Source organism: Camelus bactrianus, chromosome X (assembly GCF_048773025.1).
Source record: "Camelus bactrianus isolate YW-2024 breed Bactrian camel chromosome X, ASM4877302v1, whole genome shotgun sequence".
NCBI classification, from domain to species: Eukaryota; Metazoa; Chordata; class Mammalia; order Artiodactyla; family Camelidae; genus Camelus; species Camelus bactrianus.
In genome coordinates this window covers 100,084,797-100,110,267 of record NC_133575.1, presented here as the reverse complement: position 1 = coordinate 100,110,267, position 25,471 = coordinate 100,084,797, and the positions used below count along the sequence as shown (strand labels likewise).

Genomic DNA, 25,471 nt, shown 5'->3' with positions numbered 1-25,471 from the left:
AAGGCCAGAAAGCTGGGTCCCAAAGGAGGAAAACTCAACTGTATCCCCAACACTCAAAAAGTCCTCTCCAAAATTTGGGTAAGAATCAGAAAATGGTATATCTTGACTGAAAAAAAAAAAGTCAGACTGGGAGGGTAAAGTTGGAGAGAGGACAAATACCCACTGGGAGTTTGGTATTTTGAGCACAGCAAGACTGTACCACTGCTGTCTTAGGGAAGACACGGGTGGGAATGGAGCCCTGGTGTGAGTGGCCGAGTGGAAGGTTTAAGCGTAAGAATAAAGCTCTGGCAAAAGCGATGCGCAGCGGCTCCTAGGGAGCAAGGCATAGGAATGCTCTGTGCGCCACTGGGGAGGTAGACTGCCATGGGCCTCACCTCCTCTTCTTCAGAGCCTTGCCCTGAGCTCCGTGATAGCCGGGGAAGAAGCCAGCACCCACCTCAGAAGCCACCCTAAGCAGGGGCAGTCAGGGTGCCCGCAGCCAACCCCCAAGAGGAAGGAGAAGGCCCTGCTACCCCTTCCCTCCCACTGGAACAGGGCACCATTGCTAGACCCCAAAATTGTCCCTAGGGCAAGAGAAGCAAAAAAGACAAGGGGGTCACCAAGGGCCTCTCCCCATCTTTTCAGGTCACCAGGAGGGGCCAACCAGGGGGAAAGGCTTGTTCCCTTCAAAAGGCAGCTAGGCTGGCAGAATTGGGAGGGTTCCACTGCTGGCAATGACTGTTGGCCACAAAGAGAAATGTTGGTAAAGAGAGGTGAGGGCTGAAGATGCAGTCGGGGGTTGGGGTGCGTCTCAAGGAAGGGGAGGAAGGGGGAGCCTGAGGGAAAGGGAAAACACACTTTGACATCAACTCCTGAGAGACCAGAAAAGCAAGCACAATACCCTGCTTTGGGCCAGGGGAGAAGCGTGTTCCAATTAGACTGGCCAGGGGTGGTTTTGGGGGGAGGATGGTGGGGAGGGAAAAGGAGCAGCAGGGCGCCCTTCATGAGGGACAGTAGAGGGGAGATGCTATTTCCATTTTCCCCCTCCTGATCATACAAAGGGGAGCCAGCTGCATACTTGGCCCTGTGCTCAGCTCCCATCCCGCATAAAACCACCCTGAAAGCAGAAGCCCTGCCTGTGAAGGCAGCCACCAGAGAGTGGCAGAGCCAGCGGGCCCAGTGGCTCTGGTGGTGGCAGCGGCAGTCCTGGCTACTCCAGCCACACCCACGCCCAAGTGCCAGCCCCTGGGCTCTGGGAAGATGTCCTGCAGCCACGTTTCCAACCCTCTGAGGAGAGGGCTGTGTAAAGCCAAGCAAACATTAAATTACTCCATTGAGAGAAGAGCCCGGGACAGGAAGAGCTCGCAGGGGAGGGGTGCATGGGGAGACCTGGGTCAACCCTGCAAGATGAGGAGGGTGCGGTGGCGGGGAGAAGGGAGCAGGGGTCAAAGCAGGCTTCAGTCAGGACTGAAAATCAATCCCGCTGTTTCTTCCCAACAGACATGACCCTGGACTGTTATGCTCAAGGCTTTGTTGAACTTAAACCAGAAACAGCCATAACCTTTCAGGGCTGTTTTCCTAATTATTAAGGGCTAGCACCACTGTCAAACCAGACCTTTTTCAGTTCCTGTTGGGCCCTAACTACATGGCATACATCTCGCTTCTTAGATTGCAGCCCCTGTAGACTCTCTGTGCCTCAAGCCCCACAGCAACCCAAGACCGCCTTTATCCCCACCAGGGTCTTCCCCAAACACACCGTGAGAGAAATTCCAGCCGTCACCTGAAACTCCTACTCATCCCCCAAGCTGCAGCTCAAATGTTGCCGCCACTGAGAAGCCTTCCCTTACACCCCCAGGAAGTTTCTCATCCTTGCCTCTAGACTCCCATGGGACCTGTACATGCCACTCTACAGCACTTACCACCGACGCCCCATGACTACTGGTTCACTCTCATTAGGTTTAATAAGTGTTTGTTGAATGAAGGAATGAATGCGTATGAGAAAGGAAGCAAGCAAGTAACGAAACAGGGATTTCACTGGAGGCTTGACTAGAGTCAGCCACCTGGGGCCAGCAGAAAGCCCCTGTCCCCTATTTCTACAGTCCTCAACTCCATCTGATGAAGCTGGGCAGGTTTCTCAAACACAACTTTGAGTTAATCCCCAGATGCAGCTTTACACCCAAATGACTAAGTTCTGCAAGTTGTAAACGGCTGAGAAAGATGGTTTTTAAATAAGGTGACATCACATTTTGGAAATCAGCTATAGTATGACCTAGACTGTAGTGGGAAGGTGACAATAAAGGGTAGAAGATCAGAGGTGACAAAACTTAAAAGGTCATTTTAACTATCAGGCGTATTTGTTAATCTAACATCCCAAGAAAGGTCCAGAAAGAGGGAAAAATCAGGTTCAGGCCCACCTCCTGCTCCTTTTTCAGCAGGGATTTAGGATGGACAGTAAACCAAGGTAACTTGTCCATTGATTTATTTGAAGGCTCCTGTCCAGATCTCCACCTCAAAGTCTCAACTACTTGTAACTAGTTGCCGATGAATACTCACATAATCGATACCACCCCCCCTGCCTTCCTCCACATCATCTCAGTTATCTTTTAAGGACATACCTCATATGCAAAAGAAAATATCTTTCTTGTGAAGACCTGAGAAGTATTTTGTCTTGAATTTTATATTCTAAGATCAAATTCCTTCTAAGTCCATCTCTAACTTGTTCCTCAGTACAGAGAACATTAAACTATCAGGCACTAATGGCTTCTTAAAAAAAAATTAAAAGGTCTATTCTCCTCACCCGAACCTCAGACAAGTACATACTTTTCCAGTTAAGAACAGAAGAAAGTAGATACACACAGACATCCATTCCTTTTCCTTTCACAATTGCCAACACTCCTCCACATGCACACACAGCCATGCATACACTTCCAAGATGTACCCCTACGAAATGCCAGATCTTGAATCCCAGGAAAAGCCATATCATTCTGCATTCTACGTGATTGATCTGATGTATCTAGATTTCAACAGACGAAATATTGAAACAACAGCTAAATACCAGCAAGCAGCGGGGAGTCATGCCTTCTCTAAAACTGGGAGAGGCATGGCAACCATCACATACAGCTCTTTGGCCAAGGGCTATGAAAGTCAAAGGTAGAATCTGAAGGCCATTTTGAGTGCTCTTCATACAAGGCATGAACAGGAAATGGTATAGCTTGGTCAACCCCATATTCTGGTGAACAGAAAACTGAAAACACACATAGATCGGGCAGGCATCACCAACTCTCAATTTTGTTTGAAAACAACATTAAGCAGTTTGACCTTCCTTTGATACTTCATAAGGATCTCACTGCGAATCATCGTTAGCCTCGTGAGGCAGGAAAGTGCTGATCCCCAGAATCCCCACTAACAGCTCCCAGTATAAAGCTGAATGATAAAACCGCCTTTCTTCCAGGCTTAGATCAAGGACCAAAAATATCTTACACGTATCCTTGAGCACAGAACATGGATGCAGCAAATAAAAATTGCAATCGCCTGAGCTTCCCTCTACTCCACAGTCTGACAGTTCTTGATGAGTAGACAAATACTAGTTGGCCAAAGGTCATCTGTTGGCCTCTTCACCTTCATCTAAACAGGGACAGTATGGCCAAACCAGCTACTCACACGCCCCAGCCCCAGCCCATCTCAGCAAAATTAGAAACAACCAACAGCCTCCTCCCCAGGCTCCCTCCTCAGGCCCTGCTGCAGCTACCCTACTGGTGAGCAGCTACCGCTCACTGGAAGCCGGCGACAGCCACCTTCCCAGCCTCCTCACCTCTCCTCGTTGATGCCACACATGCGAATCCGGTCAGAACTGGTCCAGTTGTGCACGCCGCTGTAGAGCGGTGCTGTAGAGATCATGACAGCCACTCAGCACCAGATAGGACCTGCTGTGGCCACTCCCCCTGGGGAAAAAGAACCCCCAAAAATCAAAACTTGTAACACGGACAGCTGCTTTAACCACCTTTACCCGGACACATTTAAATATATCAAGGTAATTCTAGCACCAAATTGTGAAAGCAGTCTCTCTCACGAGCCAGCCTGCTATGGAAAATGAAGGCCCAAATGAAGGTAAGGGAGCACCAGCTTTCCAGGAATCCATAGGCTTCAGGATGGAGACAGGGACGCTGTTAATCACCTAGAGTGATTTTCAAATTATCTTAAAGACAGATATGTATGAGTGCTCGAGGAAATTCAATCTATTTCAGACAAGTGAGATGACAGTATATTTTTCTACACACATTTAGCCCAACCAACTACAATTAGAGGGTCATTCCCATATATGCACAGTGCATTGAAAGACTACTGAGGATCTTTTTCTCGTCAAGTCTCTAATCCACAAGTACTGAAGTATTTGAGTGACGTAGCCAATATAAGCTCTCTAGAGGAAGGACATGCTTTCTTTATGAGCCCTTCAAAAATAATCTATTCTCCTTTCAAGTTAGGAGTTATATAGATACAATGTATGTATCCAACCTGGCTTAAAGCTCCCTTCAAATTAGACACAATACTCCTTGTACTCTGACCACAAACAAGCAAACGAACAAAAAAACAATGTTCTATCAAGAATCACACATTTCTGTCCCTGTCCCTATCAGCCTGTCATCCCCATGACCTACCACCCTCTTCACTGGCCAATGTTGAGCTCTCGCTGTTGACAACCACTGTACAGCCAATTCACCTTACAGAGAAAATCAGGCATCAAGAAAAGGTGGTTTATCCAACGAGCTCGTCTTGAGATACTTAAATTCCAGTTAACTTATCAGCTAAAAGGCTTATTCATCAAAGCTCAGATGAACAAAACCCTACAGTGATCAGAATTTTATGCTATTCTCCACTTTCCAAAGAAGTAAATCACAGTAAAATACAGACATGTCAGGGATCTGTTCTACTTATCCTTTATACAATTTTCAGAGATTGTCCACATTCAACACAGTATCATTTATTCATTCAACAAATATTTATTGAGCACCTACTATGTGCCAGCACTGTCCTAAGAACTGGAGGTTCAACAATTTAAAAAGACCAGAAATCCCTGCCTTCATGGAGTTTATATTCTAGTGGGGTGAGACGGACAATAAACACGTTAAATGACTGTATGTTATAGGATGTTAGAAGTCGGTATAACACAGGCTAAGGGGCATGGCGGGGCCGGGGCAGGGAGCAGAATGGGCTACAGTCAGAAAATGGGTGGTCGGGGTAGGCCTTGCTGAGAGGGAGACATTTAAACAGCCTGAAGGAAGCGAAGGGGTGAGCCATGTGGATGTCTGGGGGAAGAGCACTCCAGGCAGAGGGAACAAACTGGCAAAGGTTCCAAGGCACGGGGTGCCTGCTAAGATCAGAAAAGAGACAGGAGGCCAACGTGGCCGGCGCAGAGGGAAGGGACAAGCGACAGTCAATGAGAGCAGAGCAGGGCCGCATCCCCCCATTCTCCTCTTGTTCTCACCCTACTCCTGTCTGTCACACATGATCCCGCTGCCTTCGCCCCTTCCTCTGTGCCTGCCCCTCTCCTGGCTTTCTGGGCCCAGCACCCACTGGCCTATTTGGACCCTCCCCTCCCGCCACCCACCCCAGAAACCTGGCCCTCATCTTGCTCAGTCTCCTCACCTCTGTCACCCTCTTCCATCCCTTCCCCTTCCCTCCCTCTTTCTCTTCCTACCCGACTCATTTCTCAGCCTCTGGCCTTCCCTCTCCTCTTTCAATCTCTTTTCCATTTCCCTCTGTTCCTCCTCAGCACTCTCCTTCCCCCTACTGTTCTCCCTCTCCTCCCCTCTGCTTCTCTTCTCCTTATCTCCCCCTACATCAGGCCCCCCCGCTCCAGCTTTCTCCCCTTTCCCACCTCTCCTGCCCCAGTCCTTTCCCTCCTTTATCTCACTTTCCTTATTTTCCCTCAGGCTCCATTCTCTCCTCCTCTTTCTCCCTCCTCAGGCCTCCCCTTCCTGTCCACTCTTAGTCCTCAGCCTTCAGTCTCCCTCTCCTGTCCTTCTGTCTCCCTCTATCTCTCCTTCTCAGTCTCTTGCTATCTCTGCAGCTCAGTCTGGCTGTCCTCCACCCCGGCCCCTCTCCGTGTGTGTGTGTGTGTGTGTGTGTGTGTGTGTGTGTGCCCTGCTCCTCCTTCTCTCTCAGCTCAAGAGCTCACAAAGTTTCACCTTGCTCCTGATGACTCCCAAATCTGTATCTCTGGGAGCACTGATGACTCCCAAATCTGTATCTCTGGCCCTGACCTCCCTCCTTAGACTCAGACCAGAATTTCCAGCTGCCAGCAATTTGCTGTTAACTGGATGTCTACCAAGCCCCTCAAACTCAATCTGTTACCAGAAACCTGCTCCTTACTCCCCACACCCAGCATGTTTCCTATCTTAGTTAATAGCACCACTATTCCCTAGCCTGGAAATTTCAGAGTTCAACTCCTTTTCCCCCCACCCCCACCCCCATTCAATCAGGAGATAAGCCTTAATAATGCCATCTCCATCCTCTCCTTCTACCCCTCTCGCCATGACCCTGATGCAGACCCTTATCATCTCTCACTAGAATATTACAATAGCCTCTTAACTGGTCCCTCTGCCTCCAAATCTCTTGGTTCTACAATCAATTCATCTTCTAAAGCACCAGTTCGATCACATCACCACCCCTCTCCTTCAAAGATTTCAATAGCTTTCTTCTGTCTTCAGAATCAAGCCCGCATTTCTTAGCACAGCATTCAGGGCCTTCCACGACCTGGCCTCAAAGCTCCCCTCTAGTCTCCTCTGTGGCCACATCCTGTGATCTCCCTGTTCCCTTGTCACCCCGACTCCTGACCCTTCCCTGAACAGACTATTCAGCTTCAGGCTGGTTCCTCATCCTGAAATGGCTTCTCCTGTGCCCCCTCCTCCTCTCTCTGTCCCCCTCAAACTCTAGCTTAAATGTCATCGTGTCATCTCCGCAGCCCCAGCCCCAGATCAGTTAACTCCTCCCTCTCTGGTACTCTTTAAACATTTCATCCCTATCTCGGCCACAGCACAGAATCTTAGTCCCCCTGCAATGTGGTTAGTTGGGGGCGTGGCATGTCCGTCTCTCCCACTAGACAATCAGCTACTTAAGGTAAGAAACATTGTCTCTTCAGCCTCTGGTTCCTCTGCAATGTCTTACATACACTAAGTACTCAGTGCGTGAGTGTTACATGGAAGTCAATCCTGGATGGGAATTGAGGCAGTCACTCTTGAGAAATTACAAGAAGGAAAATACCCCCCCCAGAAGTATCTACCATCCTTACTTACTATAAAAAGAATGTTGTACTTCAACAAGAAAGCTATGCATTATCTATAGCATGCCCTTCCGAGCTGCCTGATTCTAGCCCAGTTCATTGTCTTTGAGCTATTTTGCACCTCTGTAAATTGCAGGTAACTGATGGATATGCAAACTCTGTCTTGTCCCATGGAGTTTGGATTGACTTCCCTCCCCACTGTGGAAAAACCAGTTTTGCCTCCATTTGCAATTCAATTCCTTTACTCCATATAAATTTGTGCTTTTGGACTTTTTCTTTGAGCCGGCTATAACATCTGTCTGGTTCCCTTGTTGATTAATGAGTAAAATAAAATCACAAGTGTTCGTTTTTTGTATCTGTATGAGACTCATGATTTTCCTGAAAAGTATCTTTAACATTCCTAAAACAGTTATGTGGGTTCACACACAATTTCAGAAAGATTTCAACAAGGGGTAAGACAAATGGATTGACTGCTTCACATCAGTTCAGTAGGATCCCACTCCCTAAACATCCTGGTTAATCAAGTTTTGACTGTTTCTTAGAATGTCTCAGAATGTCCCAGCTTAGGAAACAACAGCTCAACCTGTTGGCTGATATACCAGGTACTTTTTTTCTCTCTCTCTATGAAGCATTAGAAGACTCAGGCAATGGAAGGGGCTGCTCTTGCTGTAGGACAAAATTTTAACATGAATTTTAACACAAGTTTTAGTAGCTATCTGAATATTTGTAGGCAGCAGACATAAGTCAGTCACCATGGCTTTTTCACTCTTTGGTTTATTTTTGTTCTGTTAGAGGGGATTAGTAGTTTATAGGGTCTGGGACAGAAACCAGAAGAGGGAATCCTGGCATTTGGAAACAGAACAACATGTAAAATTACCTAGGTAAGGGAGTTTTTACACCCACCCCTGGGCACAATCCCCAAATAACAACAACAAAAAGAAAACCAAGTAAAAACCAAAACAACTACCACACAATATACATTTTCTGACTATCCAGAGAGCAAACTTGATGCTAGGCACCCCCATTTTCACAAGACCCTGAAGATAGAGCACCTGCTTAAATCCTGGCCTCCCACTATTCTTTAGGATTTTGTCAGAGCAATACCCCTTCCTACTTGAAGCCCTCTGCTAATTAACAGTAGCCTTTGCAGAGGAGGGGAGGGGTAGAAAGCACAGTCAGGAGAGAACCTAGCCAAGTGTCTCCACAAGAAGGCAAGACCAGTTCTCTTGAGCCCGAGAGTAAGCAAAGAGAACTTCTGAAGAGGCACCAATGGCGTCAATGCCCACATAGGATGGGAGGAGTCAAGGTGGACAACACACACCGATAATTTCCAAGTCAGAATCACTGAGGCACTGGTTCAAAATACAGATTCATAGGTCCCAGCCCTGGGGATTCTGATCCAGTAGGCCTAGGGTTTTGTTTTGTTATTTATTATGTCCTATCAAACCAATAACCACTCAACTGTACACTACTACTCAGGAGAGGTGAGCAGAAAGGGAAAATCTTACAGACACGCCACACTTGGTAGGAGCTGCTGGTGTTCACATTTGAGCACCAGCTTGCTTTCACTCGTAGCGCCCACAGTCAGGTGTGGTGTGCAAGTCTCAATCTCTATCATTCCCCTGTCTGAGAGGAACCATCACATCAAAGGCAAAAGGCAAAGTTCCTGCAAGGAACTTGGAAGAAACCTGGTAATCCCAAGTGACCCAGGAAGCACAGGCCCAAGGATAGGAAATAATATCTCAGAGGATTTTCCCAGATGTCACAACCATGTAATTGTTAAGAAATGAACAGCTGCATGGCCCCAGAATCAAATGCTGGTCTGGAAGGCAGTAGGGCCACTGGGAGCTGTTTCCACTTTGTGGGGGAAAACTCAAAAAACACATCCAACTCATGGTGAGAACAAAGGAGAAGACATGCTCCACCACCCCAAAGTGATCAGCATGGCTGAAAAATAAATAAATAAAACTTCTCGATTTAGGAGGCACATGTACATGTAAGTAGGAGGACTGACCAAGATCCGAAGAGATGAATCCAACCAGCAGGCAGCAGACAGTGGCAGCCAGGCATCATCAGCACACTATAAAACAGGGGAAACCAAAAGGAAAATGGGCTAATAGGAGAGCAATAACCTTAAAATGGTGAAAATAGCAGCTAAGCTGAGAGCGAGCAGGTAGTTGAAGAAAAACCATAATTTAGTAGAAATCTTTCCCCCCAAAAAACCCAAAAGGAAATTAAAAAACACTAGAAGACAAGCGCAGGTGTGAAAGGCATAAGAGACGCCCATAGCATATAACAAGCAAAAAGAAAAAATGAAATAGGGGAACCTGAAATATTTCACCATCATGGGCCAAACTGAAACACTGTGAGGAAGCACTGAAGACAGACATTTTAGAAAAGTTTAGAGAAAATACATTCTCAAAAGGGGAAGAACATCCAAGTATAGCCCAAGTTAGGGCCAGGAGGAGCTGGTAATAGGGGGTGGCCAGCACTAAAATCTCAAAGGAGACTGTACAGATTAGGTAGACTTTTTTGGTTTTGTTTTGAAGGGAGGATGCCAAAACAAGCAGATTTCACAACAACTACAAGCCAAAGCACGGTCGTTGTGCGTGTGAGGAGGAGAAGGACATGACAAGAGGTAACTGAGCATCTATCTGACAATTCTTTTAAACAAAGGTAGGCATTGTTAAACTTTTTTAGTTTTTACCCTTGAAATAGACCAGAGAGGGTGTTTGTTAGTCCAGTGGACAAGTTCCCCAGAATCATGTAGCTCCATTTGTGACCGAAGACCCCTTACGTGCAGAGCAATTGGCGCTGGCAACGCATGGGACACAACTAGGGCCCCTACGCAACAGCATGAAGCTGGCCATTTACTCCCAGTTGGACTCTACCATCAAGACAGTAAATTAGAAACTCAAGATTAAGAAGGCCACAGTTAATAAACTAAATCTGGTACTCCTCCTCCAGGCCTCTTTTGGTTCACACTGCCTTGTGACCTGGAAGCAATTATGACTTTAAAAAAATGAAAGAGCCGGAAAATATTCATCTTGAAGCCTGGCCCTGAATATGTCCTCAAGAGGATAGGCGTGGCCAGTAGACAGTGAAAGAAGGAGGGTTGGGTCAGTGATGACTAATAAGTAAAGAAAACCAACTTTGGGACCTACTGCTCCAATAGAAATCCAGAACTCTGAGGAAAGCTCCTATAAGACAGAGGTATTTGCATTCAGATTTCACAGAAGCAAAGGAGAGGCCACCTCATTACCCCACTTTGCAAAAAGCAGCATCTAAGACACCCTCAAGGAGATCCAAGAGACCATTGGCATTGAGATCCTTGGGAAAGTGAAAAGGCCATGACTTCCACCCAGTCACCAGAGTACCTTTAGAGAGATGTGAAAATGTCTCAAAGTCACTGTTTTCAAAAGGAACGTTTACACATACCCAACAAGGATAACACTATCTGGCTTTAGATATGGAACCCCAACCACAGATCTTACCCTCCTTGGCCCTCTGCCTTCTTCCACGTGTAGAACTAGCATTCTTATTTTCCCTACTTAATCACATATCACAAAGCTTATCCCCTAATGAGAGAGTTCTTCCAACTTAAATTGTTCTAATTTAATGATTTCCCATATAACGATATTCTAATATTCTCCTCAGGCTTTCCCCCCAGTATCTATATCTCCTCATCTTTCCCTATCATTAACCAAATACCATTCCTTGAAACTCAAGAGTCCCACATACATGCCCCAGACACTCTACTTTGCTTCCTTTCATGCAAAACAGGTTCCTGTACCGCCACATCTCACACACACACACACACACACACACACACACACACACACACACACAAGCAAATGGAAATAATCTGCTGGGCAACCGAAAGGAAGAAGAGTCCCTTTGCACTGTTCATCCCTACCTTTTGCCTGACTAAATCTAGTCTAGCACTTCCTAGCTCCCTTGAGGGTTTATTTTTTTTTCTATCCAAATATTTCCACTAGTTCTACCCCCAGGGATCAGTCTTATAAGGGACATTGCATCCTGTTTCCAGATACATTCATTCCTGTATTTACTGAAAAGGCTAAGAAGTTGCCTTCACATAGCTCTAACATAGCCACCTTCACAGACTCCTTGGGTACCTCCATGTTTGAAAACCTTGCCTATAAACATTTATGAGACTTGGGTACAAAGGAATGTTAACTACCTGCTAAATGCAATGAGAGCTTACTCATTCAAATGAACGTCGCTGTTACCTCCAAAGCAGTCACCTTGGGAGGCTAGACATTCATCTCAAAAGAGTGACCAAGGCTTGTGATCTCTCTGGAGCTTTTGTGGTGAGCATTACCATCCAAACCCCTCCATCCAAACCACACACCCTTTTCAATCTCCTCACCACTGAATCCCAACCATTCAGTCATTTTGATGTTTTAAAACTGCCAAAACCCATTCAGAATCATCTAATCACACAGCAGCAACACCCTTGAAGAGTGATATACAGTCGGCCCTCCATAACCCTGGGTTTCACATCCGCGGTTGGCTGAATCCAGGGATATGAAACTTGCACGCGGATGCGGAAGGCCATCTGTATTCTTTCTACTCTGCCATTTTATATCAGGGACTTGAGCATCGGTGGATTTGGGTATCCATTTTGATATCCACAGGCTTCCTGGAACCAACACCCCGCGGATACTGCCGGATGACTATATTCTAGTGCTCACAGCCTAAACTGGGGAGGGGGACGAACTTGGAGGGCATTTTCAGCCCCTACTTCTCAACCATCTCACACACCTCACTATGTCCAGCTACTATGCCATCTGTAAAAATTGAGAATAACCCAAAATCACTCAAACGGACCAAAGGTAATTGATTCCAGCAATGAAGTAGACAAAAACAAGTTTTAATCTCTCATGTACATTTTCTTGCCACCAGATCATTTTCACTTTTGCCCCCACTGCCAAGATACTTTTTCCTATTATTCAAAAAGTACTCACTTCCATTTCCTGCTGCAAGGAAATTACTTACTCCATTTAAGGAAAACACCTTATTATGGCTCTATAGCAGACCTAGGCTCTAGAAACAAGATTTTGTACAACTTCTACATGTCACAGATATCTAGAAAACCTAAGTACTCATCATAAAATTAATCAGTCCTTTTCAAAATGCAAAGCCCTCTCAAAATGTCACCCTAAGAGGGTCATCTTTTGAGCACTTCTCATTTCTACTAGACCAAAAAAAAAAAGTTGGCTTTCTTCAATTTGGTCTTCAGCAGGACCATGTGATTATTTTGTGTCTTTCACACTCCAAAGGTGAATCATTGTAATCTGAGACTTGAACCCCTTTTATGAGGCTTCTGTGTCCTCCTTGCCATAAACTGTGACAGTGGTCCTTAGGTGTCTCCATTTCAAGTATACTTCATTCATGATATGGAATTTTTCACCTAAAGAGGATTCCCTCTCATCAAAATGTGGCCTTTAAAAAAAAGTGTCCTGGACCTCTTACACAAATATTTGGAGAGGCCATACCAGCCTATTTTTTCTATTCTCTCACTCCAGACTATGGGCTCAACTCTTTTTATATATATTACTCATTCAAAGGTACACACACACACACACACACACAATTAACTCACAGAATTTAAAACTCTCAATATTGGCTCCACCTGCTACCAGTCTATAGGTTTCTCAAGGAAGAAAGTATATTTCTACTTCTTTTAGTAGCCCCTCCGAAGAGTGTCTAGCATGAAACAAGGCACACAATATGTACTCAATAAATACTTGCTAAACTACAGGGAAACACTGAAATCCCCTCTATGGCAAACAGAAACCAAGAACCCTATGTAAAAAGCATTGGGTCTATGGATTCCTTTTATTTCTCATGCTCTCTTATAAACTTTGTCTTTTTTCTTTTCCTTACTTCCACGATAAAGACAATCGCAGAAATAAAATAAAACTGGGCTGGGACAAAACAATAAAGTCAATTTCCAATTATCTGAGTGTGGCTTAGCCACAGCTCATTTTTAAACCTAGCCAACTTATGGACTGCCTTCTGCCACTTACAGTAGATGTGTGCTCGGGGAACAACTCATTTTAATATTTGCTTAAGCAGAATATAAATAGGAAGGTAAATCTGCTGGGGAGGGGGACAGGTAGAGAATAATAATGCATTTCCAAAGTCAAACAAAAATTATTAATTTGTTAACTGATCTACTGTTTTAAATTGGCCTGCTGTCACACTCTCCCTATATTGGCATAGCTTATTGTTGGCATCAAAGTCCACTTTGGCTGCAGAGAGGGACTATATTTTACAGTCCATCGTTTTCCTCTGCCCACAAGTTTGGTTTCGGGATACCTGAGCTACTTGCGATGTTATTCTCTCCTATCCAATTGCTGATGAATACACCCTTATCATAGGGCCATACCAGACCCGGGCTCTATCTACCAGCTCTTGTAGAACTTCCAGATGTCAGAGACAGCTGGGAAGCCCAACCAGTCATAATTAAACACAGCAGCCCTTTTCAGAAAGCAATAGCTTTTTAAAATGTCACCCTAGTAAACTAGGTTTGGGTCATTTTTAAAGCATGGACCAAAATGTCCCCTGAAGTTTCAACTGGATATACACCCTTCAGTTCCTGCTCTGAAATACTGAGCACAGCTGTTAAAAAGAAGCTGCCACTTCTACCTCAAAGGTGGGCGCTATAATGCAGTGATGAGCCAAGCTACTTCTTCCTACCACGTCATAAATGCTAAATATGTACTAATACAACAGGAATATGGCGAAAAAGCAGAGAATCAAGATACAAGGGAAGCACTCAGGAGATATCGATAGCTTTCAGCTACCATGTTTCCATAGCATAATATAAAAAGGTAATGTCATAGGATACAACTGAATAAGAAAAACTAGATTGTAATATAATAATAGATGCCATGTATTGGGCACCTGCTATGGCCCTGGTGCTATATATACATCATATTGTGTAATCCTTACAGCCTTGTGAGATGAGGATCATCATCTCCATTTTAGAGATGAAAAAACTGAGGCTCAAGAAAGTTAAGTGACTCACTTCCTGCCACTAGGAAGTGGAAGAACAAAGACTGAGTAGCCTAAGGCTGTATGCCTTCAAAGGCCTCCAGGTAATTCTGAGCAGGCTAAAGTTTGAGAACCACTGGACCACATTAGCCTGTGCATGATACAATCAACGTAAAGCCTCGTTACAGTAAGGTACCCAATCAGTGCGTGGATCCAGGTATAGAGTGCATCCACTCATTCCCAGGCTCAGAGCCACATGTGGTGCATGTCTCTATAGAACTTGGAAAAATGAAAACCTCCTTGTCCCTGGACACTAGCATTATAACAAAACTCAACTGTACCCTTAAATGGCACTAACACTAAGATTTCTAGGCATACCTTAGCAATGAGGTAACCAAATTTTGTTTCTTAGCAGACAGTCAAAGAAGCCCAAAACACAAAGCTTTGCCTGCCCCTCACTACTCTCGATTCTTCACAGATACTTAGCTTAAGGTCTTCTTAAAACCAAATGAAGACGTATTCTGCCTCGCAGACTCTCACGAATAAAGCTGAAAATGATTCCATTTTACAAACAATAAATCATCTCTCTTCAAATTCATCACAATTCATTGACCAGGGAGAATATGACCTTGACATGCAGCCTGCAGCCACTTTTTAAACAATGATCCACTTTTTAATGTTTTATGGGGAAAGAGTGGTTTCTGCTTTAAAAAAAAAAAAAAAAAAGAGGGAACCAGAACAGCATATTTGAATTATCGAGATAGAAAACAGAGTTAAATTTTACTCTTGACCAGAATTCAACTTCAGTTCACCAAAGAAAGTTTTCATCATAGAAGAGTGCTTTTAAGTTATGAACAGTGGGAATGGGTATGATTTAGAGAACAGTTTCTACATTATTTTAAGGATGACCATTCAAGAACTGGCATTAATAAAGCCTTGTATGTGAGATTATATAAAATACTGTACTAGCATCCTAGTGGTCAAAAGGTAGATTACTTATTACCTCCCTCTTTGGCAGTTCTAATACTAAACCTCCCGGCAAGCAGACTCACACCCAACTGGAACTCCAGCATTAAGGAATTTTCTTTCTTTCTGAAAACTCAAGGTCTAGGGCCTTTCTTCCCCCTTCATGGAATCATTAGTGGCTTCTCCCTTTTCCCGTCTACTTCATCTCAATAATCTCCACTTTCCCCAGCACTTTCTCTGTTCCACTCTAGTGTTCACTTTCCCACCCAACTCAACCACGAACCCCTCCCCTCTCAATCTCAGATGCCAGTTGACCCTGGAAAACAGCTCCCTATCCTCTGTGGCCCTTCTATTCCATCTCAAACTTAGCTCAGCCTAGAATCAGTGAGCCACTCCAGATGTCCAACCCCTTATTTGCACCTCTCCTCCATGCCCCCACCCAACCCACCAATTCTGGCCCAAGGCTCTCAGGTCACTATTCTTTATCCTGATTCATTCTGGAATTTCCATCATTCACCTCCCTATATCTAGGATTCCTCCCACTTGCAGACTGGAAAAACTGGTGTGTTCCCACTTGCTCCTTCTTTCAAGGCCATTCTATTTAGGAGGGTGAATTCCTTCCCCTATTCAGTATCCTTACTTTAGTCTAGATTTTCTAATTAATGCTTAGACTTGCAAGCCCTGGATCCCAGCTAACCTCTACTTCCTGGGCCTTCTTGGAGCAGCGGCTATCAAAGGCAAGTTTTCACCTTCTCCACACCAGCTCCAGATGACACCTGAGTAAACACTTTCCCCTCCTTTGGCTCGTTATCCTAACTTCTTTCTCTATTCTGCATTTTTCAGGCTGTACACTATCTCTAAACTCCCTATTTCTTTATGGGTAAATATATTTCTATTTCTTCCTACATATCAGTTGCTCCCCAACCCTATTTTTACCCAAGATCGTCCTTTTCTCTTGCCCAAAACTTACTGATTCTAGCATGAAAGCGTAAAGAGCCTTAAAGGTTCTTCAAATTTTATTTTGGAAAACATTATCCTGGAGATTTCAAGGTTCCACTTTTCCCTTAGTTGGCCCTAAAGTGGGACCAGTGATTATCATCTTTCTTCCCTCTTCACTGCCCAACCAACCCTCTTCTGGCTTCTCTTTTTGCCTTCTTTCTTTCTAGTATTCAAGTCCTTTTCTCCCATAATTCTGTTCCCCCAAAAGAAGCCCCTCCCTAAACCTCATAATCCAGATTTATCATGCTGAGATACTCTGCCACCTATATTAAACTTTTTTTTCCTATGTAGTGAACTGTAGCACAAATAAAGCAAAGAGACCTCTGAAGAAACCCTTTAGCTTCCCAAGAAAGTCTACACTGAGAAAGAAAGAGACCCTCCTCCCTTTCCTGTCCTCTCTTGGTGAATCAAAATAGCCAGAACTACAAGTGCCCTTGGTACAGCCACCATTTCTTCTGGAACTCCCCTCCATTCTGTCCAATCCAGACTTCAACAGCAGAGCTTACCAGGGACTTAGCTTTCCTCTGCCCTATCCCAACAACTTGCATCTCTTCCTTGTGGCTTAAAGAACTGGTCCTCCTCAACCTAGACATCAGAAGTACCCTCCTCTTTCTCTAGCAGTGACTTCTCAGAGCCAGAAAACCTACCTACCTTTGCTGCAAAGCTAGAAACAGGGTCAGCCCTCTTAATGTCAATTTGAGTAAGGCTCCGTGCCCCATAGCCTGTGTCTCTTGTCCCCTACATACACCCCAAGGGCAGTTGCCTCAGATGCCATATCAAAGGATGAGTCTGCCTAGCTATATTCACATAGCTTAGTCAAGATGGCCATGCCCCTCCTCAACTCTATCAGCCTTTAGATTCTCTTAACTTGTGCCACCAAGCCTCCTGCTCTTCCTGGCTCCCCCAATCTTTCCTACTAACTTTGCTTCTCCATCAAAATTTTACAGGCTCCTCCCCCCACATTTTACTTCTATTTGGAGCCTCTGGATGATTCTTGTGATTAGGTTAACCCATTTAATCCCCAGTGGAATCCTCCAGATTTCTTTCCTACATGCTGTCCTCTTCAGTACTACATGGTGACATCACCATCCAATTTAACTACCCCTAAACTCTGCTCCATAGTGCTGCCTACCACCTCTCCCAAAATAAATTCCCTCTCTCCCAAAATTTGAGGACAGGACAGGTAAACAGAGAACTAGATGACCTTTAAAGTCTCTTCCAACCTTGGAATTCTATTATCAACTTAATCCACTCCCAACCCCAAGTGCATCCCCCATCCATTTCCCCCCAAAACGTTTCAGCAGCGTGACTTTGAGAAATAGCCTTCTAAGTTGAAAGAACCATGGGCTAATGGGGGTAATGCAAAGTTGCACCCCCAGAAGTCTCACCAAAAATTTTTGCAATTGTACTCCACCTCTGTGCCACGGGGACCGCCTCCAAACTGCCTTGAGAGTATTCAGCTGTCGCAGAAGTTAGTGGGCCCCTTCCCACACACGCATAAAGAGCCCCTAAACCCTGGGCTAGAGGCGTCCTCACCTAGGGACGCCTGTCCTTACTGTCTACTCTAGGAGACATAAAGATTAAGTATCACCACGTCGTACAGCCAACATTAGAAATTTCAAAACAATAAAACAAAAACAGTGCTTCCACTGGGGGGAGGGGGAGGGGGAATAGAAGGGTAACCCCACTGGCCTCCTGGGTCTGCAGTGTGCTCCCCTCCCGCCTTTCCCCTCGACCACGTCGTTCCCTACGACAATCTCCCGCACCTCCCTAACGCGAAATCCCCAGCTGAGGTGCGGCCGGCTCCTCCCAGCCTTGCCCCGGACGTCCCTCTGGCCCAGCCTTCCTCTCAGTGGGACCCCAGCGAGGAGGGCCCCCTCCACCGTCCACTTCACCTCCCGGTCCTTTCCCGGGCCTCTGGGCACCCCCGCAGGGCTCTGTCCCGAAGCAGAACCTCGAGGAGCCAAGCCCACGAGGCCCGTCGCGGGACCCACCCCCCCGCTTCCTCCTCCCAGCACCTCGTCCTCCATGCACCCGGCCCCCGGGGCTCCTCGTCGTCGTCGTCCCGGCTCGTACCGCCCCCCGTCGGGGGCTCCACCCCCCGCCTGCCCCCGCCCCCAGGACGGCCCCCTCCCCACCGCGCGCAGACGGCGCCCTCTGCCCCGGCACGGGACTCTCTTTGGCCTCCGTTCCCCGCCCAGAAGCGGCGGCGGCGGCAGCGGCAACGGCTGCGGCGGCCCCAGCAGGAGCAGCAGCGGCGGCGGCAGCGGCGGCGGCGGCGGCGGCAGCAGCGCCGCCCCGGCCCCGCCCCGCCGCCCGCCAGAGCCCCACGCCCCGCCCGCCCGCCCCGCCGCCGGACTGCTCCCCCCGAAGCCCACCACTAAAGCCCCCCCACTCCCCAGCCGCGATCCGTTCGAATCCAGCTCCGCAGGGCCTGCTGTCCGTTCCTCATGCCCCTTAAGACCTAGGGTGGGGGAGCCCTGGGGTTCGCAGCTATCCCTCTCCTTCCTTCTCAAGGGCTGGGGGGATTGCCCCTGATCCCGAAACCCGGCCCCGTAACCGGAGCCTCCCTCCTTGCAGCCTTCGGCTTCGCTCTCAGACCCCTTGCCTCCAGGCCTGGCGCGAAGCGGGTGGAGAGCTTGCACGCTGTATCTCCCCCATGGCTTGCCGGGGCTAGTATGAATTGCCCCCGATCTCATCCTCCTTCAATTTAAGCCCCTTCCCCGCCGCGCCTGGCCGAACGGCCCCCGCCCCTAAAGCCAGGGCAGCGGAGCCAGGGCGCTCCGAAGTCATCCCCCGCCTTTTTTCCAGGGACTCGGATAATTGCCCCTGCCCCCATCACAGCACTCCCACTCCCGAACCCAGGCCCCGCCGCCACCTAGGGGTACCCCTTACCCTACGGTTCCCGCACCCTAACACCAGGGAGAAAGCAGCTCTGAAAAGCACCCGTCGCACCTCCCCTCTGAGGTTGGAGGGTATTTTCTCCTGGTCTCTTCAAGACTTCATCACGGACAGCACCCCCCACCAAAAAAACAAGCCCTTTCTCGCCCTGCCCTGCTGGCCAGCCTCCCTTCGGATCGTCGGATCCTTAGATCTGGGGGTTGGGGCCAGGTAGTTAGCAAGACCGCAGCCTCCACCTCCCTTTCCGAGGAGTGGGGTAATTCCAATGGTTTCCCCCCCAGGATCAACCCGACCCCCGTTTCCATGGAGACCCCCGCCCAGCCGGGAAGAAGACTCTCGGATGGTGGCGAACAAGTCTCACCTGGCTAAGGAAGAAGGGGTGAGGAGGGGGTAGGGTAGGGCAGGGATGGGGTACGAAGGTGGGAAGTGGAGGGGAGCTGTCCCGAAGGGAGGGGCGAGGACAGAGCGAGCTCCAGGGAGCGCTACGTCCGGGGACACGAAGAGGACGGCGCCCCCGGGGGGCAAGCCAAGCGGCCGCGGGGCGAAGAAGAGACAGGGTTGGGGAAAGGCTTGAGACAGAAAGAAGCGGGTGGGGGATACGAGAAAGCCGGGGAGTCAAAAGGGGTGGAGGGGTTGGGGGAGAGGAAAAAAAGACGCACCTGTTCCCGAGTCGGCTCCGCGGGGAGGCTCAGGCCGCCACCCGGACTCCCTCTTACCCCCTCTGAGCCACCACGAGACTAATACTGCCCCGATCTGATGCCCCCTCCGCCCCTTATCGCCACCGACCTCCTTCTCCTCTCTCTCCGCGGCGGCGGCGGTCGGACTCTAGGAACTGAGAGGAAGAAGGGAGGGCTCAGCAAAGCGGAGGAGAGACAGAGCCACACACTGGCAGCAGCCGCGGCGAGCGAAAGAGTGAGGGGGAGAGCGGTGTGTGTGTGTCTGTGTGTGCGAGCGAAGCCTGGTGGAGTGGGTGCCGGTCGCAGGGCTCGACGGGAAGTGGAGTCCGGTCGGGTCCGCGGGCGGCGCCAGCCCCGGTTCCGAGGGACTACAACTCCCAGAATGCCGCCTACCGGGGGGGGGAGGAATGGGGAGGAGGAGGCGAAGGGAGGGAGCGAGCAAGAGAGGGAGGGACGAAAGCAGGGAGCAAGCGGCGGCGAAGGGGGCAGAGCCAAGCAGCCCCGGTGACACTGGGAGGGGAGGGGAGGAGGAGGGGATCGCTGCGAGGACCGAGAGGATTCCGGAGAGGGAGGCAGCGGTGGCTGCAGCAAGCCGGGCAAAAAGCTAGACTCCCAGGAGAGGCGGAGGCGCTCAATCCGAGGGGTTGCAAGAGCCCTACGCCCCCCCCCCCGCGCCGTACGCCCCACGAAGGGAGAGGTTGAGGAAGGGAAAAGATCAGTGCACCACGGCCAGGGGTTTCTCTCTTTCTTCTAACGCTTTCCACCTTATGCCCCGACCTGACTTTCTCAGGCCACCGGTGCTGGATCCAGTGTGCAAATCCGGAGACCCCAGATCTCCTCTGCCTGGCAGCACAGAGCAGACGCATTCAGTCCCCTTCTCCCAGGGGCCTGAGGGAGGCTCCCCTTGCTGGCAGGGCGTGACTCCCCCCTTCTTCCCGCCCCCCCTTCGTCGCCACCCCCATCTCCCTCCCCGGAACCCCTCCCCTGAAGCCGGGGCTCGCGTCGTCTACCTCCCTGCCAAGAAACGGAGTCCCTCGGGGGCGACTACCCAGCCCCCTCCCTTATACTGGGCCCTTACCCACCAGTATCCCCTTCTTAGCGTTGCCCCCCTCACCGAAGTAATAGTGGGGGCGACCCAGGTTGGACTGGTGGCTACTTTCCCTCTGAGACTAGCCGTCCTCGGCCACACCGACCCTGTGTAGAGACAGAGAAGCACATTAATACTCCCGTCCCCCCCCCCCATCAAGTTCGGATCCCCGTGGAAATGGCTCACTAGGAAAGAGGGGTTGGTGGTGGAAGTGAGCTGAGGGGTGAAGCCCAATCCTCAAACCTCATCCCTGGCGTGGAAATCCAGGGATTCATCGCTTTCCTTAAAAGCCATCAAATCGCTTGGGAAGGGGGTTAGTTGGGGGGTAGATTATCTAAATCCCAATGTCCATGCGACTCGAAGCGACGCTACATGTAGGAATAAGATATGAACTAGGCTGCTGCCGCGAGAGGAAAAGTATACATCCCCCCGTCGTCGTCCACCCCCAAACACACACCCCTAGGAGAGTCAGATGGCTGAGGAAGAGGGGGGGAGGCAGTGGGAGTGCTGGAGGGTGAAAGGGTTGTGACGGGGAGGGTCCGCGGCCCCTTGAGAGCAGAATCCAGATGCTAAAGAGGTGGGGGGGGCGGCATAATTGCAGACGGTGTCTCTCCTTGCTTTTCCCGGAATCGCCGCCGAACACCGTCTAACGCTCGTAGTTGCTTACCAGTCAATCCCCTAGCCCCATTTGTGCGCGTTGAGGCGGCTGGAGCCCGGGAAGCCCGGGCACAAACTCCGCGGAAGCTGGCCTTCGCCGCCGCCGCGCTGCCGCGGGCCTCCCTCCCTCCGCTGGCGGCCCCGCGGATCTACCTTCGCCCCCGGCCGAGGCCAGACCCCGCTCGCAACTCCACGCCCCTACTCCACCCCCGGTTCCCCCTCCCCTCGCCCTCTCCCCGCGGGTCCGGCCCAACCCCTAGCGCCGCCCCGCCCTACCGCTCGGTCCCGAGCCCAGCAAGTGCCCCGAACTCGCCCCCCGCCCCCACGCCCAGGCCAGTCCGGCCGGGCCTCGTTTCCACCTCCCGCCGCGCCCCGCCCCCGAATCCACGTCCTACTTCGCCACCCAACTCGGCCCGGTCCGGGTTCGGCCCGCGTGCAGGCCACCGGAGTCCCCGGTTCGGTCCGGTGTACGGCCACCCACCCCGCCCTTGCTTGGGTGCCGGCCTGGCCCGCTGCCTGCGCCCGCCGAGCCGACCCAGGCGCGCGGTCCGGGTCCGGGTCCCGGTGCCGGTCTCGGTCCCGGCGGCGTTGCCGCGTCTCGCCACGAGGGCTCGGTCCACGCAAAATCCGAACCCGCATGGGGTGGGGGCCGCCGAAAGCAAGTTTCTTTATCTTCCCTCCGCCCCCGCCGCAGGGCCGCGCCGTCTCCCCCCCACCCACGGCGCCCCCTTCACCTGGGCAGAGCCCCTCGGCCGCTGTCGCAACTTTGCTCTTCTCCACGCTGCCGGGGAAGCGGGCGAAGCGGGAGGAGGAGGGAGGTGGCGGGGGGTGCTGGGATCAGGCCGCTGGGCTCCGGGAGGACACGTGGGGGAGGAGGGGAAGGAGGAGGAGGAAGGGGGGGCGGGCCTGCAGTTCTCGGGGCTCCCCCTGCCAGCCCCGGGGAAGCCGGAACCTCGCCGGGCAGCCGCAGACCCCGCACTGGCCACGGGGGAAGAACGGAGCCACCTTCCCCGGCCAGTCCCTGGCTCCAGGAAGGAGGGGGGGCGAGCAACGCCGCTCGGGGTCGGAGAGCGAGCGTTTTCGCTTGAGCTTTATGTGTGACTCTCTCTCTCCGTTTAGCCTCAGTGTATGGCGGGGTGGGGGGGTAGGGTCTTGCATGCCGGGGGGGGGGCGCCCCCGCCAGACGCCCCGCCCCTCCCCCGGCCCCCCACTTCCCTAACCCAGGCGACCTCGGTGCGTGGCTCCAGCGCTCAGGCACCCAGGCTAACCGCGGGCGCAGCCCCAGCCCCGGCGCCGAAGTGGGACAGGTGCTGGGGAAGGGAAAATGCCGGGGCTCGCTGCCTCGCTTCGCGTCTCTGGGGGGCCCACCCTGGGGGCCAACCCTTCGTGGCAACCTCCCGGTCTGTAGACCCCCTGGGCAGACCTCAAAGGGCAGCCCCCGGCCTGGGCGCGGAGGCATCTGGCAGGAGTTGGGGGGGGGGGGCATGAGCGAGAGGCGGAGGGAGGAAGGAGAGGGACGAAAGGTCTGTAAAGGGGGAAGCCTGCACGACTCGGGCCAAAAACCTGGCTTGAAGAGGACTCAGCTTCTGCCTGCTTTCCCTGGGTTCCGCAGCCACCAAACTGAACCCCTCGACCCTTACCCTTTACCCTAACGACTCCTCGCCTGGCCAAAGGAATAAATCCTTGTATGTGTTTACATCCCAGGCTATCCCCGGGACTGAAGGGCTGAGAAGCCTGGGTCCACAGTGGAACTCGGATGACTTTACATTAACTCTGAGGAGGAGAGCAGCTTGCGGTGGAGCTGAAGCTGCCGGCAGGTTTGCTTTCAGTCTTAGGGTGTTTCTTAGCAGCTCCAACCCTGAATCTGTGGTGGGGACTTCAGAAACATCGCCTCAACCTAGAGGGTATTAGGGGAGGTGCCCAGCAGTTCCTGGAGGGTGCAGGGCTTTGTAAACGGAATGTGAAATGAATAGCAGGAATTTGGAAAAAAAATCTTTATGTGCAGATATATTGATATTATTTATTAATATTTATTAATACTAAGGAAGCCAGAGGGTGATTTGGACTAGAAGGAAGCCCTGCAGGATTAATGTCTTCCTCCTCCTCCTCCCCGCCCCCCTCCTTTGTCCTAGGCCCAGAGGTTCCATCTAGAAGCTATGGGGTGTCTTCTCTCCTTTGGAAGGACTTTAGAGATGGCAGTTGAGACTTACCAGGTATGTCTCCCTCACCTGGTTTGAAGAATGTGTGTGAGTATTGTGGAGGAGAGCAAGCCACTCAGGCTGCAATGGCTTTGCTGTTGTCTGAGGCCTGGTGTTCTATGACCCCTCTTGCTTGTCCTCACCAACCTCAAAATCTATTGCCAGCAGTGTGGACATACGGCTTGCCATTTTACTTTGCTTTGGGAACCTCTTCACTAGCTGTTTTCCTTGACCACTCCCACCCTGCCACGCACCCCTCACACACATCTTAAAAAGTGTTTGGCTGAAGTTACGCCAAGGGAAAGTGAAAATTTGGAAATGATTTCTTTAAGCTAATCAACGTATGAATTCAAAATGCATTATTAAAGGGGGAAATTGCCTCTATTGGGTCTGATGATGCAGGCCCTACCAATTCTGCATTGATTTAAGTTGGCTGTCTTCGCTGATTTTAATTAATCTGGTAATTACTAAATCTCCATGTCTCTTAAGGCTTTCGGGGCCTTAGGGCTACTTTGCTCCTTGGTTTGAGGCTGAAACGGATTCTGGACACCTCCGTTCCCACTCGTCTGTGTCTCACCATTTGGCTGCATCATTTATCTGACGAAATGAAGGTTGGGGCAAGATGGTTATTTCCTGGCTGAAGCTCTAGCTTTTCTGAGCCCTTTCCTGTTGGGGGCCACACTTCCTGCCCTACAGGAGATGATGGGAAACCAAGGAGCAGGGTGAGGAGAGCTGTGGGAAACCTTGTAAAGAATGTAGATATTAATGATAATTTTATTTGAGGCTAGAACCACAACATCATCATAATAATACCTTACCTTTGTACAACATCAGAGTTTACAAAGTCCTTTCACTTGTGTTATTTCATTTGTTTCTCACTACAACTCTTGATTTTGTAATTGAAGAAACTGAGTCCATGAGTGGCTGTGAGTGACTTGCTCAAGGTCACGTGGCTTCAGTTCCTGAGCTGGGTCTCAACTCTAGTCCTGTCTCCACATCCAGAGCTCTTTTTAATATGGTATAGTGCCTCCATTTCATGCCAAAAAATTCCTTTTTAGGCAGATTTTTTTCTAATTGTTTCTCCCATCAATAACAGCTGGACTCAGAGAGGCATCTTGGTATAACGGAAAGCGGATTATTTGGAGAGTTCTAAGAACCAGAATCCTAGTCTTGTTGTGTCCATAGCTAGCAGTGGGACCTCAGACAAGCCCTAACATTTAAGTAGTGCCAGCCTGAGGCCAGGTACTGTGTTTTGGGTCTTCCTCCAGCTCTAAACTATGGAAATCAATGTATCTATCCTACCTCCCTCAGAGGGACACCCCTGAGCATCAAATGAGATAGTGGATGAGAAAGAATTTTGTGCACTGTAAACTACTAGACTTATGCAAGTTATTATTATCAGCATTGGCATCACCAGCCTCCCTAGATGTAGCACAGAGACCTAGGGGTGACACTGGCCTAGGCCCTGCCCTCCTGAAGTTTAGCAGACAAAACAGGGTATGGGGAGGGGCAGGGTAATTTAGGCCCCAAACCAACCCCTGGCTAAATTCGCAGGGTAATTGCTTCAATTCTTTGCTTTGTTCTGCAATCACAGGCCTTGTCTCTCCAGTAAAACAGCCGAGCCCTATGACAACAACGAAATCCCAGTGGTTTACATCTTTAGAGTGTCGGAATGAAGCAGCTTTGGGTTGTCCCTTCATCCCCT

The 25,471-nt window shown here is 49.8% G+C and overlaps 1 protein-coding gene and 1 long non-coding RNA gene across 11 annotated transcripts in view; one reads left to right on the top strand and one right to left on the bottom strand.

Moving 5' to 3' along the window:
- BCORL1 (BCL6 corepressor like 1) overlaps positions 1–22,439 on the bottom strand; it is a 59,635-nt gene extending 37,196 nt beyond the window's left edge. For 2 of the 9 annotated variants that reach the window (XM_010968421.3, XM_045505473.2), the window contains exons 1-3: positions 21,579–21,747; positions 20,939–21,018; positions 3,791–3,920 (exon numbers count right to left, since the gene is read on the bottom strand). In XM_010968421.3, the coding sequence (XP_010966723.2) occupies positions 3,791–3,876 (86 nt within the window). In that variant the 5' untranslated portion in view covers positions 3,877–3,920; positions 20,939–21,018; positions 21,579–21,747. Of the gene's footprint in view, positions 1–3,790; positions 3,921–9,272; positions 15,493–19,806; positions 20,664–20,938; positions 21,019–21,578; positions 21,749–22,302 lie in introns of those variants that run through there. The other 7 variants (XM_074359797.1, XM_045505474.2, XM_074359798.1 and 4 more) reach the window with 7 other exon arrangements.
- Positions 22,440–22,485: 46 nt separating this feature from the next.
- Positions 22,486–24,564, top strand: LOC123612317 (uncharacterized). Of its 2 annotated transcripts, XR_012504845.1 has the most exons (4): positions 22,486–22,630; positions 23,273–23,385; positions 23,701–23,781; positions 24,256–24,564. It is a non-coding gene; the product is annotated as an uncharacterized LOC123612317 (long non-coding RNA). The 2 variants fall into 2 exon arrangements; XR_006719541.2 differs by lacking the exon at positions 22,486–22,630 and having other exon boundaries at positions 23,080–23,385.
- The last annotated feature ends 907 nt before the right edge of the window (positions 24,565–25,471 follow it).